Source organism: Balaenoptera physalus (assembly GCF_965194825.1).
Source record: "Balaenoptera physalus genome assembly, chromosome: 5".
Taxonomy (NCBI): domain Eukaryota; kingdom Metazoa; phylum Chordata; class Mammalia; order Artiodactyla; family Balaenopteridae; genus Balaenoptera; species Balaenoptera physalus.
In genome coordinates, this window is record NC_138884.1 from 147,280,830 (window position 1) to 147,301,842 (window position 21,013).

The 21,013-nt window shown below is 48.3% G+C and overlaps 1 protein-coding gene across 3 annotated transcripts in view; it reads right to left on the minus strand.

Moving 5' to 3' along the window:
- AFAP1 (actin filament associated protein 1) overlaps positions 1–21,013 on the minus strand; it is a 154,797-nt gene that overhangs the window by 76,467 nt on the left and 57,317 nt on the right. For all 3 annotated transcript variants that reach the window (XM_082462558.1, XM_082462557.1, XM_082462556.1), the window contains 3 exons: positions 20,347–20,475; positions 17,060–17,157; positions 6,098–6,206 (listed from right to left, as the gene is read on the minus strand). In XM_082462558.1, the coding sequence (XP_082318684.1) occupies positions 6,098–6,206; positions 17,060–17,157; positions 20,347–20,475 (336 nt within the window). The remainder of the gene's footprint in view (positions 1–6,097; positions 6,207–17,059; positions 17,158–20,346; positions 20,476–21,013) is intronic.

A 21,013-nucleotide genomic window follows, 5' to 3' on the forward strand; every position in this document is an offset into this window, starting at 1 on the left:
AAGAATTATTTACTAAGGGGGGGAATAGAAAGACCGGCAGTTTAGGTTGAATTTTAAGTCCTGATAAAGTAGTCAAGGAAAGATTTTAAGCAAGAGACTAGGATGACCGAAGAGGTAACTCTGGCAAGTCATATTTTCTGCACTTTTTGATAAATATATTTTATAATAAAAGTTTTTTTAGGTTTAGCACAGCGGGCACGTAGTACACGGGGAAGGAAGTATGAAACTGTGAAAGACCACGTGCTGCTCCACGGCCCAAGGTTCGCTGAGAGATTTCAGACGGACGGTGGACCGAGTCCTACTTATCCCAGAAAGGTGGTGCTCACAGCAGCTTGGGGGACCATGAACCCCTCAGTGCTTAGCTCACCTTCTAGAACATCAAATTCAGTAAACATTGAATGAACAAATGAACAAGAGAATTAATGACTAAATCAGTCAGAAATGGGAAAATTTCATTTCATTCATGCAACAAATATTTATTGAGCGCTCACTACGTGTCAGGCAGTATTTTTTATACTTGTATCTGTATGCTGTGGGCTAAGGCTGTGAAAAGAGGAAGCCAGCTCTGCACTTGCACCCCCTGCCTTGCTGGTCCTCTTAGCCGCCCAGAGGCGGGCACAGAGCAGTATCCTTATCTCAGAGGAAAGGAACGAGGACGCTGAGAGATCAGGTGACTCATCCAAGACCACATCCTGATGAAGGATGAAGCCAAAACCTGATTCTGAACTGAAAAAGTAGACCGTGCCCCTGGCTACCCCGGGGGTTGAGATCTACGGCTGGAAAGGACAGTAAGTTCATGGCCCACCTTCTTCTGAGAGAGCAGGACTGATGGAATCGTGTTAGAAGAAAGTCAGCCAACTTAGCAGCAAACCAAGCAGTCGGGAGCAACAGTCTGGGCCCACAGGACAACCCGCTCAGTGGCAAGTCTCTTGGGCGGTCACCCAACAGAGTCCAGGGTTCCTCCTGGGGGCTGTAACAGGATGTCAAGGGGTCCAGTGTCAGGGCTGGGGGTCGGGATTTCGTTAGGAGGTAACGAGGGCCCTGTGGAAAGCTAGGAAAGACACAGAGCTGGGGAGGAGAGCAGAGAATCACCGACGGCGTGTCCTTATCTCCTCCAGCTCTCCTTCCCGACGGCCGTTCTGACCAGGTGCTCAGGGAACACCTTCAACAGCTCCGCCATCGTGTGAGGTCGAACCCCTGGAATAAATCTCCTATTCCACCTCGTGGTGGTGCTTCTCCTCTGCTCAAACCCTGCTCTAGAAATTGGAAACAGAGGCCTTTGGCAGGCTCTCACAGGTGAAGCTCAGTGCCGACCCGCGGGATTTCAGGGCGCAGCTTTGGCGGCCTCTGATGAGAACCACTTCATTTTGAGAAATGGCCTTGGGCGCGCCGCCGCCGCCATAGTAGAGTCTGAACGCTTGATCGTGGAGCGACAGGCTACGATCAACCTGAGCTGCCCCGCAAGGGCTCCGGGTCATCCAACCCACCGAGGAGCACGCGGCATCGCATCGATGCAGGCGCGCGTCCGCTGGGCTCCATCGGGCCCTGAAGACGTAAGCGAGGGGCATAAGCCAAGTGGCTCAGAAGCCTGTGCCCCTATTCTCCCCGCACTGCCTCTCCACTCAACACTGGCTCGTGAGCAAGCCTGGCGCTTGCTTGGACGGTCAAGACTTGAGAGGGGCTGGCAGCAAGGAGGTCTGCGGAAGGGGTTGTGAACAGACCTCCACAAATGGGCTCAGAAGGTGAGCACCTGCGTATCAGGTGAATGCTTAGCAAAGGGCAACCTCGCCAGAAGATCGCCACCAGGTAACCACACGACCCACTGTATAGACATCAGCGAGCTTCTTGGCCCAGATTTCTTGTCCGAATGGACTCCTGCACAGGCAGCTGGTGTCAGGGGCGGAGGTGACACATGGCACTCAGCAACATGCACTTCCTCTCGGCAAGGTCCATCTGACCCCCGGCACTTCTGAGTGTCCCGCCTGCACACGACACTGTTCCCTGGGCTGTCAGCCAGCCGCCTGCTCACAGGTTATCCCTGGACCACGTGCACCAGGGAAGGGGCAGCACTTTATTCTCACTGGAGGGGATAAAGTAAAGGGGATAAAGTAAACCCGCTGTCCACGATGCTGCAGAAAGCGCCATCTGTGGGCTTGAAGCCTTGCTTCTGACCAAGGAACTCATTTTACAGCAACTGAAGTTGACAGCAGTGGGTTTGTGCTCATGAAGTTCACCGGTCTTGCCTTGTCCTCATCGCCCTGAAGGCAGCCAACGCAGCAGACCAGTGCAATCCCTTCGGACTATTCCGCTTCAGGCCCAGCTTGATTGGTCACACCTGCGGGGCTGGGGGGTGGGACCTTCCAGAATATCTCCAAGCACAGGTCTGGGAACCCAGGGGTGAAATGGTAGTGACTCCACTCACCATTACCCCTAGACATCCACTCACTAAAATTCTGCTTCCATTCCTGGAAATTCTGGCTCTGCTGGCCACAGGTCTTACTCTCTAGGGGCAGAATGTCCCCTCCAAGGGACACAGTGATGGCTCCACTGACCCGGAAGTGGAGACAACAGACAAACTAGTGGTCACTGCAGTGACTGGGTGACTGGTCCCGTCCACCACGAAGCTGTGACCACACATGGGGAGAAGAGCACGTCCAGGTCCAGGAGATCCCTGGGATGCCCTTAGCACTCAAGTCAGCGGGACACTGCAACTGTCCAGTACAGGTGGTCCTGCTGGAGGCCAGAGCTTTCAGGAAGGAAAGCTGAGCCACTGTACTGAACCATCAACCAAGGCGCTTGCTGAAAGCAAAGGGGACATGCAGGAAGTTATAAATACCAGCTAGGACCATGGACCATTTGTGGAAATGAGGACTGACCCCGTTACGAGATTTCTGTCCATATTTTGATAGGGCTCCATCTGTGTGCGTATAATCGAATCCTTTTCTTCCCCTCTCACGTCCCCTACCATCTAACAGAGAAGTGCTAACAGCAGTGGACCCTGGATTCATATTCTAGTGGCAGGCTCCCAAAGGGGAGAGTGTGACTTGGCCAGAAGAGAACGAGGTCACCCCGAAGTGGACAGAGGATGCCATACCCTCTGGGGAGTCAGGGAGTTTCCGTCACACCAGTCATAGTTGAACCGTGTTACGCTGAACCACGACTCTGCTGCCGTCTTCGTTTGCAAATCCACTGTGGGTAAAGAGAGGTGCGTGGATGCCCAGCCGACCCAGGAGCGGCGGTGGTGCTTTTATCCTGTATCAGCTCAGCAGGGCGGGAACACATCCCCCCAGATGCCCTCTGCTGGATGATTCTGGGTTAGGACTGGCCACAAGAGAAGTCTGTGAGCAACCTGGACGGCCGACGGGAAGCGGCTGCAGGTCGGGAGGGCGCCAGGCGCCGCAGCTTGCGCTCGCGGGTGCTGGGCTGCAGGCCTTCCCTGTCGGCACTCCCGCAGGGTCCCCTGCCCGGCCGCCTCTGGTCCTGGCCAGGTGCGTGCGGCTCCAGGGAGCCGCGGTCCAGCCTCTTGCGCGGGGCCCCGCATTGGGGAGTGAGAGGCAGGGGGTTCCCAGCATCCTTCCTCGCCCCCGGGCCTCGCACAGCTCCCCTTGCTGCCGGCCGGCCCCCTGGCACGTGTCTGTCCCGGTTCCCATGACCCCACAAGGTCTCGCGTCTACAACACGCCCCTGCCCCACGACGTGGTTCTGCTTCTCCGGTAAACCAGGCCTGACTCGAGGCTCGACAACGCTGCCAGAAGCCCATGAGTAAGCAAAGGCGGCGTGACCTTGACCCGACCTGGCCGCAGACCCCTGCCACGGCTCCCAACGTGGAGGGTCCTGGCCGGCAGCCGAGGCTCAGGCACAGACGTCTGAGCGAAGTGCTGGCACTGCGGACCCACTGTCTCTCCCCAGGCAGCAGTCCTTCCATGGCCCTCCCTCTGGGCTTAGCTCAACCAAAGGGGCCCGACCTCAGCAGTTAAGGACACGACACACCGGTCGCGTGGGCCTTCTCGGACCGAAGATGACCAAAGGTCCCCGCAAGTCAAACAAAATTACTCTCGGTTTCTAGTCTTGAAAGTATGTTGGAGCGGGGGAAGGAAGGTGGGAGAAGGCTGGGACCCAACGTTCCCAACGGTGGGAAATACCCTCATCAGCAACTTTTTTTCCTTTTTCATTGTTTTCAGAAAGAGAGGAATCCACTGAAGTTTTGAATTATATCAAGCCGTTTAATTTTCTGTGTTTTCTAATTAATTTACTATCTTCTGAAACAGTGGACACTTAGAAATTACTTGAATGCATTTTTCCCAAATGGTTCTAAAATGAAAGAGAAATTAAAATATTTAATATTCGGATCTCAAAACCCAGTATTTCATAGCCTCCTTGTCAGAACTGTCCCGTCTCTCATTCAGAATTCATTAAGAGGCCTCAAGTATCTATCGATGCTGGCCTGAGGCTGTATCGGCCTGCTCCAGAGGAAACAGGCTCGAGTGAGTGGGAAAGGCCACTGCCCTCCAGGGCCTAAGGTCCGGCTCGCCTGGCTTCTGTGTGTCCCTCTTCACGATCAGAAAATATCCCGGGGGGATTTCCTGGACCGATCAAGTTAGATTCCGCTTTGCTGAAATGGCCCTGCTTGTTTGCTGCTAGGGGAGAGAAAGATCAGAAAACTCCAAGTCTGCATGAAGCAGAGACTTCAGGGGACATGCAGACGGCGACAATGGAGAGCGTCTCCGTAAGCAGAGGGAGGAGGTGGGAGAACGGGACACAAGAGGCGAACACACGGGAGCCTCTCCATGACACGAGCCGATCACTCTTTCACTCCCCATTTTACGCATGTTTTACAGGAAAGGCAAGCTGGATTCCCTAAGGCAGCACACTCAGATATGCCACATCTGCCTCATTATGAGACAAAGCACGCTGCCTGCTGCGAGTATCGGAGCAGAAACAAAGGCAAAGATCTAAGAACAAATTCCAGAGGTAGTTACAAAAGGTGTTCAACGCCACTGCCCTTCTTTCTGTGACTGTGAAAGCCGGCTGCCTACAAAGGGGCACTTCTGAGTGCCAGCAGGCAGCTAACGATCATGTCATGACAGCCCTAACTTAGGCCAAAGCCTTCTTGTAAAACCTGTATGAATGGGGGAAAAAAAAAGAAACAGGAAACAACCTAAATGTCCATCGACAGATGAATGGATAAAGAAGATGTGGTTCATATACACAATGGAATACTACTCAGCCATAAAAAAGGGCAAAAATAATGCCATTTGCAGCAACATGGATGCAACTAGAGAGGATCATACTAACTGAAGTAAGTCAGGAAGAGAGAGACAAATAGCATGTGATATCACTTACATGTAGAATCTAAAATATGACACAGATGAACCTATCTGTGAAACAGAAACAGGGACATAGAGGACAGACTGGTGGTTGCCAAGGGGGAGGGGGGTGGGGGAGGGTTGCAGTGGGGTTTTGGGATTAGTAGATGGAAACTGGTGTATACAGAACGGATAAACAACAAGGTCCTACTGTACAGCACAGGGAACTAGGTTCAATATCCTGGGATAAACCCTAATGGAAAAGGATGTATATATATGTATAACTGAGTCACTCTGCTGTACAGCAGTAATTAACACAACATTGTAATTCAACTATACTTCAATAAAAAATAAATTGAAAAACAAACAAACAGCTACGATGAGATGCCTGCTTGTTCTGTATTTATTTTATAGACACGCTTTCTTGGTGGCACCATGAATGCAGCCTAAGAGGGATGTGCCCTGGTCAAGGTGGCGGGGAGGGACCCCATGAAAACATGCCTCAAAAAGTCATTCTCTTCTGACCAAAGGGAACACGTTTCACTGGCTGATGCATGCTCCCACAGCAACAAGATTTCACTAATTCTGAGTCACAAGAAAGACAACAATCTGAAATTACCGAAGGTACTTGGTGGACACCTTAGACTTTTCAAAACCCTTTCTGTATCTCCCTCCTTGGGTTCAGAATTCCCTGAAGTTCACATTTCCACGGTGTTGTGTAATGCCCCTACTCCCCTTCACTCGAAAAGCGGGAGGGCTCCCCAACAGCCCGGCAGGTCGGGGGCCACTCACTTGAGGTGATGTATTCCGGAGCCTTCCCGGGACTCAGTGGCACGGCCTCCTCGTAGTAGCCTTCCGGGAGAGAGGATGTCGGTAGCGGCGGTGGCCCGCTGTCAGGCGGCTGAGCGAAGGAAGGAAAAAACAACAGAGCACAATCATTAGGAGGAAATTCTGGATTTGCACCTAACAGGTGTCGATGGGCATTTTCTTCCCTCCTTTGTAAAGTCCCTGGAGAAAAAGAACATCGTCCAAAGAGCCTCCAAAGTTCGGCTCCTGGCGGGATCTCCGCTGCTCGCCTGCTCACGGCCACCCTCAGCCCGGCCCTGGCCACGCCACTCAACCCACACGACCCGCCGGCTGTCACCAGACGCGCGCTGGCCCTCGCAGACCCCTCTCCCAGAGCAGAGACAGGCGTCTCTCCTCCCCTCTACCCCACGCCACTGCCCTCCCAGATGCCCAAGCTGACTTTCCCCTTCACGGCCTGCGTCCCACACTGGAGACCCCTGGGGGGCACAGAGGTGGTTCAGATCCACCCATGCTCATCACAGAGCAAGCACTAGTGACACAGCGACTGAACAGACGAGTTATGTTTGCCCACAATCTCACCACACTCCTCATGTGTGCCAGGGAAACTTTTTAAAAAAAGAGAAGAGGAAATCACCTATGAGCCAACCTCTGAATGAAACTGGAAATTATTCTCTGGAGAAGGAATCTGACAGACTCTTGAGACGGAGGCACCCTGATTTCGAAGCCATAACTTCAGAGCATGGAGAGCTGGCAGGCTCAGGGCCATCCAGATTCGAGCAAGACCAGCTGAAGCACCATTCTCTCAGATGTCCCTGATGACTCGAAGGCAGGCCCACCTCTTCTTCCCATGCACACGTACGGGATCTGCTCGTTCCACCCCTCACTGGTCCTCCAAACACCTGCTACCTGCCTGGCACTGTCCTAAGCAGCCTCGGCACTGGTTACAAGCTACATCAGTCATCCGTCCATCCAGGGATCCTTCAAGGTCGATATCACATCACCTTCTGTTTTACAGATACGGGAAGTGAGGCTCGGCGTCTAAAACCTCCTTCTCAAGATCCGACACTGGTCCACGACACAGCTGGGGTTTTCGAGCACCAGATCTGTCCAGTAAAGAGCTTTTTCGTATTCATATTCTCTGTTTCTCGCTCTCTTTCCCTTTCACAACTAGTTCACACCACCTATATCCTATAAGCTAATGGGAAAGATGTCGCTGAGAACGGAAGAGAACAGAGGGCCCCAAACTGAAGATCGACCAAGTGCAGTTTCCAAGAACACTGCTCCATAGAATGTGAAACTCCACCGCTTTTCCTGTAACTCAAGTCTGAAGCCAAGAAGTCCTCTGCGAATGACTAATCACCACTGTGCACTCAACCCACTCCTTCCTCTCGCCAGATGAACAAAGATAATTTACTCCAGGTCATCTGCGCAGTATTCCTTCCCATCCTTGAAGGCGGTTATCTCCCTTCCACCCCCGGGCTCTGATTCCCGTGCACTCTCCTCCCCAGGCTGAGGCCCGCCCTCCCTCACCCTGTGCTCTCACGCTGGACCACATCCACTCCTATCATCTGGAGAGGAGAGGTGGTGCCTACAGTGTAACCTGACACACTGTCCTCCCCGGGAGAGGTCTGAACAGAAGTCCACGCCAGGGTGAAAGCCTCCGCGTGGTGCTTTTGGAAGGGGGCTGTCTGATTCCCTGAGTGTTTTTACTCATGAAATGAGGGTGTTTCAGCTTCCCCTTAGTATGTTGAAACAGTCGGATTATTCACGTTCTAGAAAAGCATTACAAGTGGCTGGATCGAACGCATGTTTACGAATTAGCACAGGCCCCTTCCTAGTGCTGCAAAGGTGTGTAAGGCAGGCGCTGACTCTCAGCTGATGGGACTTAGCAGACTTTCAGAACCTGCTGGTGGTCGTGCATTCGACACAACCACTCAATACGTATGCCCTTAAATCCACAATTCCACTTCTAGAAATATATGCCAAGACGGTCAACTGGTCATACAAGCAAAAACGTATAAGGATGTTCAATAAAAGTTTTTCCCTCCCAAGTTAAAAACAATCTAAACATTCCCTGAGAGAAGACTGCTTAGGTAGCCTGACACAGCCAGGTGCAGACATGTAAAAGGACAGTGCACATCTGCAGTCATTTACTTGAAAACTCTCTACTAGATACTGCCAAGTGAAAGAAAACAGGTACACTATTAGCCTTTTTATCAGAGCCGCGCTTACGCTCACATCTATACAAGGGCAGGTCACTCACCCAAAATGTTAACACAGGGTTACTGCTTTTTTATGCACATCCATATAGCTTGCATTTTCTACATAATATTGTTTTTAAAACCAGGGGAAAAAAATGACTTTCATTTGAAGTAATACCCCTCAAAAAAGAATACTTCTAGAGAAGCACTCTCTTTCTCCAGAAAGGATCTCACACTCCACTCCCAAATACCATTTGCCCTTGAAATTCTGCCACAGGGGTTCCAGACACGGGCAGAGGTCTGATGGTTTGTTAAAGGGCAAATGAGGGAGAGACAGAAAAAATGTTTTCCCTTTCATTAACTAGTTCACCCCACCTATATCCTATAAACGACTAGGAAAGATGTCGCTGAGAATGGAAGAGAATAGAGGTCATGGGTGGATCAGAGCCACTACTTAGCACCGTTGCTTTCAGAGGAAAAACTTCTGTCACATCCTTTCCAGTAGGTCAGAATTCGCTGAAATCACCATTCACAGGAATTTTAAACAGTACAAAATGAGGAAGGCAAGTTTCCAAAGGGGGTCACGGAAACCAGAGCACAGTCAGGAAACCAGCGCGTAGGGTGAAGAAGACCAATGTTCCAATACTTGGCACGTGGCAGGCCTAGCTCCAGCCTCGGCCTTGGTTTATGCAGCCTTCCTCTATATCTGGGTACCAATCTCCTCCCTGTAAATGAGGGCGTGGGATCATATAACCTCTGATGTCCATCCCAGCTCTAAGATTCCAACTGTAGTATCCTTATAAAGTTGCAGGTCATCAGGCAATAAAGCCAACTTTACGCATTTCAAAACTGTAGTGAGAGCTGACTTTGGCTCCTCGCTACCTGACTGATGACACTGTAATCTCTGGACACTGTAATCTCTGGCCAGAGCACGTACTCAAATGTACCTTCCAACAGTAAGGCTACACACCAACGTGGCATCACTCTACTTTGGATCTGGCAGCTTCCCTTCAATGCTAGAGGAGACCCAGTCCGTGCACAAAGCTCTGGCACCATCTTGCACTGGTCACCAGAGTCTTCCTGGACTGGCTCTCAGAAAACACATGCTAATAGAATAAGGGACTCAAGTCTAACCCTCACAGCCTTCTCAGATACTGACAAAGAAGGATGAGAAACTGTTTTCCTCAAGGAATGACTGATCTGTGCTGCGCCCTAGACAGGGAAGTAGAAATGGCATGGTACCAGTTACTAGATAACCTTTAAATTCACTGAAATATTTCTCCCACGAATGAATGCTTAAGTGAATGTGACTTTTTTTCAGGAAACCTTATCTGCCTTAGGCATTGTAAATTTCTCTTTTAGGGTGTCAGCATCTTATTAGAGAAAACCAATACTTACAACTGGATAGGAATATAATCGACAGGCTTGCTTGGCTCACAATATTGGCCATAATTTAATTTCTACCTTTTTTGGAAAGAAAAGCCCATTAGTATTGGGTTGGCCAAAAAAGTTCATTCATGTAACCCAAACGAACTTTTTGGCCAACACAATATTTGTCTTTGCTACTTTAAGGAAAGGCCTCATAGAAAATTTTTTCCATTAATAATAATAAATATTAAGATATAATTATATGGCATAAATACAATGATTATTATTGTTATTGCTATTATTCCAACAAAATCATAATAATGACTATTTGCGGTCTGCTTTCCGTGTGTCACGCATTGTTCTGGAACACTTTATATATTTTTTCTCTTGTTGAGAAAACAACGCTGAGAGATTGGTATTCTGATTCTGATTTTACAAACGAGGAAACCGAGGGGGATGCAAGACCCTGCCCAGCACCCCCGTGCTGCAGAGCTGCTTAGTGGAGAAGCCAGGAGTCGGCCGGGTGGGCACAGATGAGCGCTTACTGCTGCGGCGGCCGAGCCAGACGGGATGCAGGGAAGGAACTGTGCAACCCACCAAGGCCACTGGATCCAACCCGATGCTCCCGGCTCCTGCGGCACGGCGGGATCCGTGCGCTCCTGAGGAAGGCACGTCCACACCGGCTCCACCGCCATGCCCACTCTGCCCTTCCTCCGTCTCCTCTCTGCTGCTGCCCCCCACCTTCCCCTCCTCCGGCCCCCATTAATCACTCAGTCCTTTGCACCAGACACACCAGTGAACCCTGAGACCTAATTTTAGCAGAGAAAAACACCAGCCTAGAATTTGGAATCGCTTGCTGACTTTAATTCTGTATATACAGTGATACGTCCAGATTCTATCTTTCTGGTTACAGTGATTAAAATCTGTTAAGAGTCGCAGCTAAAAACGATATGATCTGACAGAAGACAAGGAGGGTTCATGCTCTAGTTCTGCCACGTATCAGCAAAACCCTTTCTGGCGGACGAGAATACGGTAGCAGCACTCCACACCATCACCTAAGCTTCCCGAGGACCGGAAGGGAGGGGTTGTCAACAGATAACAAAAGTTTATGGTCTCAAGTGCAAAACATGGTTTCAATCCTAACATCGAGAATTTTGAGCAGATACTCTTCTTGGCAAAATAAAAGTTTTTATCCAAATGACACCCCCTTCCATTCTGATCACTATTTAATTTGCATTCCAACAGCACTTGAGTAAACACTGGGAAATTATTCACACATATTTTCTCAAGTTTTATTTATACACGACTAAGAATGAGAGCCCGTGGGGCACATCTTCTTCCCTTCCTTCTCTACCAGGAGGCGGGCTCCCACAGGGAAGGCAGGACAGCGCAACAGCAGTGCCAACGGGACATGGAATAAATCCAAGATGAAGATGCCACAGGAATGAGATATGACACTAAACTCTGCGATTTTCGAAAGACAAGGAGAAAAGGAACAGAATGGTTCACGGCCACTGAAAGGATCACGTCTGACTTCTCCGGGAAATAAAATGGTTTTGTTGTTTTAAATCTTGGGCTTTAGTCGAAACTCTGCAACTGATAAAATACCTGATTTTGTTATACAATCTCAAAGAATCTCATAATCCCATCTGTCAAACAGAGATAATGAAGTTGCTGTGAAAGTACTTTAGGAAGGATAAAATGCCATCAGCAGGCAGGTGGTAAGGGCTGGGACCAAAACATCATTGTTTCCTAGAGACAGGAAGTAGGATGCTGGTTGCCAGGGGCTAGGGGGCTGGGGGGCATTGCTTACTGCGGACAGGGTTTCAGTTTGGAAAGATGAAAAGTTCTGGAGATGGATCGTGGAGATGGTTGCACAACAACGTACGTACTTTATGCCACTAAACTGGATACTTACAAGTGGTTAAAATGATAAAGTCTGTGTTATGTGTATTTTACCACAATAAAAAAATGACCTGGGACTTCCCTGGTGGTCCAGTGGGTAAGACTCTGCACTCCCAGTGCAAGGGGTCTGGGTTCGATCCTTAGTCGGGAAACTAGATCCCACGTGCGTGCCGCAACTAAGGAGTCTGTGTGCTGCAACTAAGAGTCTGCATGCCGAAACTAAGAAGTCCACATGCTGCAACTAAAGATCCCACATGCCGCAACTAAAGATCCTGCATGCCGCAACTAAGACCTGGCGCAGCCTAAATAAATAAATAAATATTTTTAAAAAAACGACCTTGCTGTTATCTGCTGGTATAATAAGGCATCACATTTACATAAGGTCTAGCCTTAAAATAGCAAAACACTAAATTGCGTCTTCTACCCCATCTAAACACAGTGCAACCCTCTGCCGTTTAAACGATCAAATAAAAATATTTCTAGAAAATGCCTTGATGGGGTATCATACAGATCATATACAGCCCCCAAAGGGGTCTCCTCGCTCTCTTCTCTCAGCCAGGAAGGTCTGAAGTCTCCCTGTCCGTAGACGCACTGTTCCTCTGAAGCGGAGGAGGGGAGGGCAGGAAGCGCAATTCCCGACTGTCTGGATCAGAGCCGGCTGGTGGGCTGGGCGGTGGGGCCCTGCGGCCAATGTCAACACAGATGGGACCCATTTCCGGATGAACCGGCCGCCTTCGCAAACGCCCCCTCAGCACGGGCTGCATGCTAACTAAGTACCGTCCCTTTGATAGCTGCAGAACTCTTGGTGTGAAACAAAAACAAAAACCTGTTGAGAAGCACAGCCCTTCCCGGAAATGTTTTCATTGTGCATATGCCTACTTTGGCCCGCTCCAATCTCCCCTGGAAAGCTAGGGAGCCGGATGGGTCTGTAAACACGCTGCACACCGTACCTCGCTCTCAAAGGTCGAGGCAAGTTCTGAATTCCACGGAGCGCACACCCACACTCCCGCCGCCCGGCCCAAGCTCCACCAGCCACACTGAAGGGGTCGCCGGTTCGCCCAGGACCCTGGGCTGCAGCTGCATTGACTCCAAGAGCAAAAGAGAAACACGCGCTATTCCCTTCCTGTACAGAAGCATCTTCAACGTTACAAGACTGACTTTTTGATGCGGCTCCTGACCTTGAGCGGCCGTCGGCATCTTCTGCTTTGTGATATGAGGAACACCAAGAAGGAGAGAAACAAGCATCATCTTCAAAAGGGTAAAGTTCAGTTTAATTAAGAGAATGTCAAAATGAGGCATTGCTGATGAATGGGTATAAAGTTTCAGTTATGCAAAATGGACACATTTTAGAGATCCACTGGATCCCTTATTTTTTTTCTTTGCTACCACCTGAGTGTAATTCACCAGCCAACCGGGGCACAGAGACCTGTCCAGTCTCTGCCACACCTGTGTGGGGGGCCCACCTGGGTGTCAGCCAGCAAGAGGGGAGCGCTGATGCCTGAGAGCGCCGCAGAGAGCCGGGTGAGGGCCCTCAGCCAGGGGTGAGCCAGGCCCGAAATGGGGGGTGAGGGGTGCCGAGCGTGCTTGGGAAAGCGGCCAGTGTGACCCCACCCTCCCGCCCCGCCTCTCGAGGGTCCAGGAAAAAAAAGGATGCCAAGAGATAGTTAACAATAACTGCATAAAGCACTGTTCGGCACTAAAAGGGATAAAAAGATAGAAGCGGACTCATTTCTCAGAGATTGTAACCCACATAGCTGTGATAAAAGGCAGTATTCCTTCAATACATGCCATGAAAGAGTAAAAAATGCAATCGTGGTTCCAATGAGTAAGAAATAATACCTGGTTGGAGCATCCTAAGTCTTACACTAAAAACAAATCCTTCGGTCATTCATAGTTGCCTTGAGGACCGTTCCGAACTGCTCTGCAGGCCCACGGGCCCCTCGAGGTTTAACCCCCGCAGCGTGTTCCGGCCTCATCCGCGGACGACTCATCCAAATCTTATTATTCAGCCACACAGAGGGGCTTGTAATGCTCTAGTCCATCGGGGTCTTTCTCGGGTCTGTGCCTTAATTTGTGGTACGCCCTCTGCCTGGCATAGCCTCCTACCCAATCCCACTTCTAGCCCACTACCAGCTAGTTCTCCTGGAAGTCAACGCGCCAGCAGCGAATGACCAACTAGACAGAAGCCACCTCACCAAAGGCAGTTTACTGAATGACAGGCCTACTTGCTGAATAACGAATTCCCTGATAAACTACCGGGAAAATACAGCAGAGCTGTCTTAAGCCCTCTCCACTTCACTGACTCACTGAGCTGACAGATGTTCTTCATTCTGTCTGTAAAATGCCCTGACGGATAGCCACAAAATGCTAACCGTTCGTGGCCAATGGGCTCCTCTCCAGAGCGCCTACAAAACAGTGCCATCAGCTGAGTCTGAACAATCACCAACAGTCAGCTTTGCTCTTTAAATTCTTACACTTATAATTATTTATTTTACTTTATTTGGTTAGCTACTACATAAATAAATCAGTGCAAAAACAAGTGCAAAAGGAGAGTTGATGATTCTCTGAGATGCTTTAGAAAGGTTCAGTCAAGACAAACTGCAAAAAAAGAAAAGACACAGTTATTCAATTAGGAGTGGTCAAGTCAGCTGTAAAAGAAGAGCAGCCCTGGTAAGATTCTAGGGACTCTAAAAATCAGATCGTTTTGCAAGTGTCTGAATTTAACTCCACTTTAAGGAAACAAAAACTGGTAATTATTAGTCCTGTATCACAGGTATGGATTATGTAGAAAAGACAACCCGTAGCCCCACGCTCAAAGGACGCAGCTCTTGGCCCTACATCAACGTCTTGGGAGTTTTATATCAAGAAACAGCATTGGCTTAGAGGCTGAGTTTGGAAAACTCTCTTGACACCCATGTTTAGCCACCAGTAGGGAGGAATTACCCACTGGTCAAACTCCTACTCAAAAATGACTGGTTTAAATTTGAAATGTTTAAAGCACATGGTACCCCTTTTAGAATTCCTCACTTTAACCAACATTTTTAATTAACCAGCTACCAGTTCCGACTCCACTGGTAGTACGGCTTCTCGTTCACCTTAAACCACAGCAGTTTGCCACGCTGCAGCCAAAGATGGGCAGGAAGACAAGGAGAGAAGAGGGAGAGAAAATAGTGGATGAAGAATAAACTGCATTCGAGGAAAAATCCACCGAAAGGGATTGACTATTCAACGGTCAAAGATGGTACAAAATGTTGACCATCCAATGAGTACTCTTTGTTTGAAATTGGCATTGAAACGGAGATTCACTCCTCTGGGCCTGGCACATCAAAGACCAGCATTTTAGTCCAGGCCGGCTGGATGGCACTTCATGTACCACTAAAGAACAGTCCATGAAATTCCTATAACCATCACTACTGTTCTGGCTGCTTCTAGAGGTTTGCATTTCACCTTCAGTCTTGAAACACCTTTCCCAACCTGCATTGTGCTGATGAAATACAAGACACAGCGTATTGAGACAGATCATAAAGTCAGTTTAGAAAGAAAAATAAAAGTAAACCAGAGCACAAAAACCAGGAGCTTCGTGAACTACTGATTTCTCACATCTAGTTCTTTATCTTGTAGACAAACAATATATCAGTAAATAGGATTAATACTATGATTCTGTATTATATCTAAAAACATCAAATGAGACAATGAAAAAGAGCTATAATTGAGTCACAGTTTCCACAAGAAACAGGAAGAATTTTTTTAAAAAGGAAAACAATTATTAAAAATAAGTTTATAAAGAAGGAAAAATACATAATACATAATGTTAAAAAAATAAAAACAGCATATAAAAATCATACATTCAATATGCTTTCCACAGTGGAGAGATTAAATGTATAAAACAAAAGAAAAATAAAGCAAGCTACAAATGTGAGCTACATATGTAATTTAAATTTTTCTAGTAGCCATAGAAATTGATGAAATTGGTTTTATTAATACATCTTCTTTAACTCAATGTATCTAAAATATAATTCACGTTATCAGCATATCAGAATGTCCATTTTTGACACACTCCCCGAAAGTCTGAGAAGCACAGCCCTACAAAGTAATAGTTGGCTCTTGCGTGGGGCTTAACAGATGCAAGGCATATATTCCAAGCACTTGAGGTCCATCGACTCTTTTCATCTTCACAAGAATCGCACTAAGGGGGCACTATTATTACACTCGTTTCAGAATGAGGCATCTCAGGCACAGAGACGTGAAAGCCACAGTCTGAACTCACACAGTAAGTGTCAGAGGTGGTGCTTGGACGCAGGAACCATGCTCCCATCCACACCCTGGACCCCGCGGCCTCCCCAGAGCCCAGCTTGGGAACAGGCTTAGGTTCCTAAGAAAACCTTCTCCCATCGGTGAGTCATGCTGGCATCGGCTTTGCTGCCATGCCTCCCCAAATAGTATTGCTGAGAAAAGGCTGGATTTGAAATCAAAAGAATACGTTACAAAAAATTGTATTTTTGCCTTTCCTACTGCCCTTGAGCAATCACATCTTCACTGGACCCACACTTCCTTTTCTGGAAAATGGAAATACACACTATTCACATGTTTAGGGGTATTTTAGGGGTTCCCTGAGGTCAGGATATAAGGATTAAGTGAAATTTTAAGTGAAAAAAGAGCAAGCATGATCTGTGACAGGTGGTAGGGACCCAGTAAGCACTGATTTCCTTCCGTCCCCTCTACAATGATAATTACTGAGTACCTACTGGACATCAGCCTTGTGCTGGGGCCCTGCTTTCCTGCAGTTCCTTTCCTGGTAGAGAGATAATCAGACGATTCACAGAGAAAGCAAATGTTAGGAAGAGAGTTGCGAAGTAACTGATTTTGCTCTAATTTTGAATAAAAGCCTCATTTCCCTGAGTAAGCAAATTAGAAAATAGCAAAAGGCAGAAAAAGCTGAATGGTCCATGAAAAATGGCATACGTGAGAATCCCCAGATTGCGAAAATAGTAAAAGAACTCCAAAACCAATTTTGAATGCAGAAAATCAAATAAAACACACATTCCTGGACTATGTACATATTTTTCTTCTTGAGGGGGAAATAAAGAATATTTAATCCCAGAAGAAGCATAGCAAGTGAGCATTAAAGTTTCAGGCTAAGGTATTCAACCCAGAAAGAGGGGCAAGTCCCTAGGCTCTACTGTCATTGTTTTGCCTGCTAAATCATCTGAGTTTTTTAAAATCCAACTTAAGAACAGATTTCCATGGACCTGTAGCTCCAGCAATTTTCAAAGAACCATCAGCCTCCTAAGAGAAGGCTACATTTACAGCCTCCCACTTGGCCATTACTAGCATCCAAAAAACACACTCAAAGGAGTGCCTTGGGCAAAACGTGGCCTCCTTTCTTCCAGAATTGGGCTTTTATCACCTGCCCCTGGAACCAAAAGTAACACAGGCATCTGGTGATTCTTGTGATGGTGGGACTTTAACTCACCAGCCACGGCTGCGGGATCTCTGGCAGAGGCATCTGGGGAGGGGCCGGCAGGCTGTTGGGGGTCTCTGGCTTCGTAGCATGATCTTTCACTTCAAAACCTGTACCAACCAAAGCCACAGAACTGGATGAGGAGGAGAAGGAAGGTAAAGATGGCACCGCTGGCAGCTATCACCTCCTTGGCCCCATACTGAATACATCGCAAATACGTATTTATTTTCTCTAATCCTTTACAACAATCCTGCAAGGTAGGTATTCTTCTTCTCCATTCTACAGGTGAAGGATCTATGGCTGAAAAAAAAGGTTAAAGTACTTAATTGGAACGCTGACAGGTAGAAATGACGGAGCAGGCACCAAAGTCGACATCCTTTCCAACGCCAGGCAGCCTCTCAAAGGCGAGCTGCCTCTCCTGAACTTCCACTCAGGTTAGTATTGATACTTACCCACGTACTAAGGGGGCAGATGCTTTCCTGGGAATCTGCAAATCTGCATCAAGTACTCTCCTAAGGTCCGATGCTGTAACAGACATGCTTATTGTTGACAAGACTGATAATTAAGCTCATACCCTCAGGGGATCATATTCAAGTTGGGAAGACAAACATAGGTACAACGGACTCTCAGAAACCGTGGTGAGCACTGTACCAGTGAAGGCAGGAAAGAGGAGGAAACTACTTTAACCTGGGCACAGTGTTATTTACGTGCCAAGGACTCACCTTTCTAGATCTAGAAAAATAACCGCTCAACAATGATGGCCTATGATGGGTCAAGCACGACGTTGCAGGCTGGGAAAAGACAAAGACCCTGACCTGAGGAAGCGACAACAAGACTGGAATTTTGGCAGAGGCCTGGAAACAACAAAAAAAAGAAAAGAAAGAAAGAAAAAGAACAAATGGAAACTCTACCATCAAACAATCAGTGGCTGAGTTTTAAGCAAATTAAAGAGCTGAAGAGAAAAATCAGTGAATTGGAAAATAACATCCAGAACAAAGCATGGAGAGAAAAGGGGTTGAAACTCATTGGGCAGAGCAAGAGAGGAAGGGAAATCAAGGGAAAGCAAACAGCAACGCCAGAGGCAGGAGGCCCAAACTGCAGTGTGTTCAGACCGTTAGTCTGAAGTGACTGGGAAACAGGTGTACGCAGAGGAGATGAGGTCGAAAGAAATGCTACTTCTACTAGTAAAAGCAACAGTAGGAAATAACAGTCAATAGTTGCTGAGCGTCTGCCGTGCATCAGGCACTGCTTGGAAATGTTTTATATGATCTCGTCAATCCGTACAACATCCCTCCGAGGTAGGTGCTACTGTCCACCCTTCTTACAGGTGAGCAAGCTGAAGCATCTAGGGATTAAGTAACGTGCTCGAGGCCACAGACTGCGTAACGGGCAGAGACAGAAATCAAAGCCCCTTTGACTGTACAGTAGACAGGCGTGACCACACGCCATAAGGGGCCTGGGGTTCATCCACGGACAACGGAAGATACTGAAAGGGTCCAGGCAGGGAAGCAGCAACATCATTTCAAAGTGGACTTTCATCTCCGTCTTTATCTTTATCTCTATCTCTGTCACTGTCTCTATCTATCCTACTGGTTCTCTCTATCCTACTGCCCCTCAAACATGGTCTTCATCCTGCACTCCTACCTCAGGGATTGGTCCCACCATCCAGCCGGGGCCTCACGTAGCTCTCGTTCAATCTGCAGCCAGATATGTGAACCCACTGCCCAGACTGACAAGGTGAGCTTTCTGGAATGCAAATCTAACTGTGTCAAATCATGGCTTCGTACGCTAAAAATCAACGAATTGTACATTCAAATGGGTAAAGTGCACGGTATGTGAATTATATCTCGGTGAAGCTGTTTACAATAAACCTCTACATCTCCTCCAGGTATCTCCTACACAGCCGTCAGGATCCTAACACCATATCCTCCGAGGACTGGCCCCAGCCCCTTCCCCATGCTCTCTCTCTCACTAAACTGGTTTGGACCCTCCTCTTGGGTGTTCTCTTAACACTGATGCCCTCTCCCTGCTATTCTGTCTTACCCACTGTGCACAAAAGAGTTAACACAGCAGGCCTGAGGCTGCTGTCTTTACAAGGGCTGGCATCTGGGAATGTGGCTTTCAGAAGTGTTCCCACCATGCCCTAATCGATAAGGTTGGTCTACTGTGCCTAGACTGTTTGGGCAGACAACATGATCTCATGCCAAACACCTGCTGTGATGGCGAATTCTGTGTGCCAACCTGACCGGGCTCAGGGATGCTCAGAGAGCTGGTAGAACGTTATCTCTGGGTGTATCTGTGAGAATGTTTCTGGAAGAGATTAGCATTTGCGTTGCCGAACTCAGAAGGGGATGGTCCTCCCCAGAGTGGGTGGGCATCATCCAATCTGTTGAGGACCTGAACAGAACAAACAGGCCGAGGAAGGGCGGGTGCACTCCCTCTGCTTGAGCCAAGTCACCCATCTTCTCCTGCCCTCGGACACTGGCGTTCTTAGTTCTCTGACCAGGACTTCCACCATCAGCCCCCCCTGACGCTCAGGCCTTTGGACTCGAACTGAATTACAGAACTGGCTTTCCTCAGTCTCAAGTTTGCAGAGGGCAGACTGTGGGACTTCTGAGCCTCTGTAATCACAGAAGCCAATCCCTACAACAAATCTCCTCTTTATCTCTATCTCTATCCCTCTATCCTATCGGCTCTCTTTCTCTGGGGAACCCTGACTAATAAACCGGCTTTGCTGAGAGCCTGGGATTTTGGTACGTGCCAGGCGGAGGGTGCCTATGTGACCCGCCCCCAGTAAAGTCCTTGGGCACTGAGTCTCCAGCGAGCTTCCCTGAACAGCAACGTTGCACGCAGGCTGCTGCATTTTTGTTGCTGAGGAAAGAGTGGGATCTGTATGAGCCTTGTGGGAGGAGGAGCATAGGAGCCTGTGCATGGCCCCTCCAGACTTGGCCTGAGTCTTTTCCCCTTATAATCTGGCTGTGTATCCTTACTACCTCTGTGATGAATCGCAGGCATGAGAAAGTACAGCTCCATGCTGAGTCCCGCTAGCGAACCTCCCAGTGCTGGGGTGCCCTTAGGGACCCGCCCAACACACCTACTTTAAGCCTAACTCCTTAAAGGCTTTATCCTTCTAAACCCAGAGACTAACACAGTACCTGGCACGTAGTAAGGCTTCGATGACAGCTTGATGAATGAATACATTCATTCATGACTGTGTTTTGGAAAGATGAGAATTAAAGATGGCTTAGAGGCAAAAAGAGCCTGGAAAAAGAAAGACTAACAGTTTGAATGAGACGTACCTTTGGATGACTGTATCCTCAGCAGGATGTCTGTGATAACTGCCTTTTTCTCCCTGACAGTTGAGGTTAGATATTCATGGTCCAGGAGTTCAAGAAAGAGACGAAGTTCAACGATTAACTCTTCCATTGCTGAAAACAAAGGAGAGAGGAAAGGTACTATGAGACGCACCAACTTGCAAATGTCAAAACACGAATGCTAAATTTTACTCAAAGCATTTCGTTTTTAGCTTGATGGTTGAATATTGTTTTCCAACAGGAAACGCAAGTTAGCTGAAACCAGGGCGTCTAAAAGATTCACGCAATATCTTCTAGACAAATGTGCTCCTCCATCACTTCTGCTTTGAGGCAGAGGTGTTCGGCTGGGAGAAGCCCCAAAGCCACGCTGCCAACAGATGGAGTCACGACCCAAGAGCCTTACAGCATCATCTGCTATCAACTGCATGATATTAAATTTCAGTGTCAAGAAGGAGACGGGAGTTTAAAATGCCAAATAGTCTTCAGATAACTACTAGGACGTAGGAACTCAACACCCAACTCTGTGCTTTTGCAGGGCTGGCTCCCTCCCCAGGAAGACAGTGAGCACTTTACAGTTACAACAATGATGCTGGATGCCGGGGAGGACCTCGATATAAGTTCAGGTCCTGGCTTCCATCATGTCTTTTCTTTC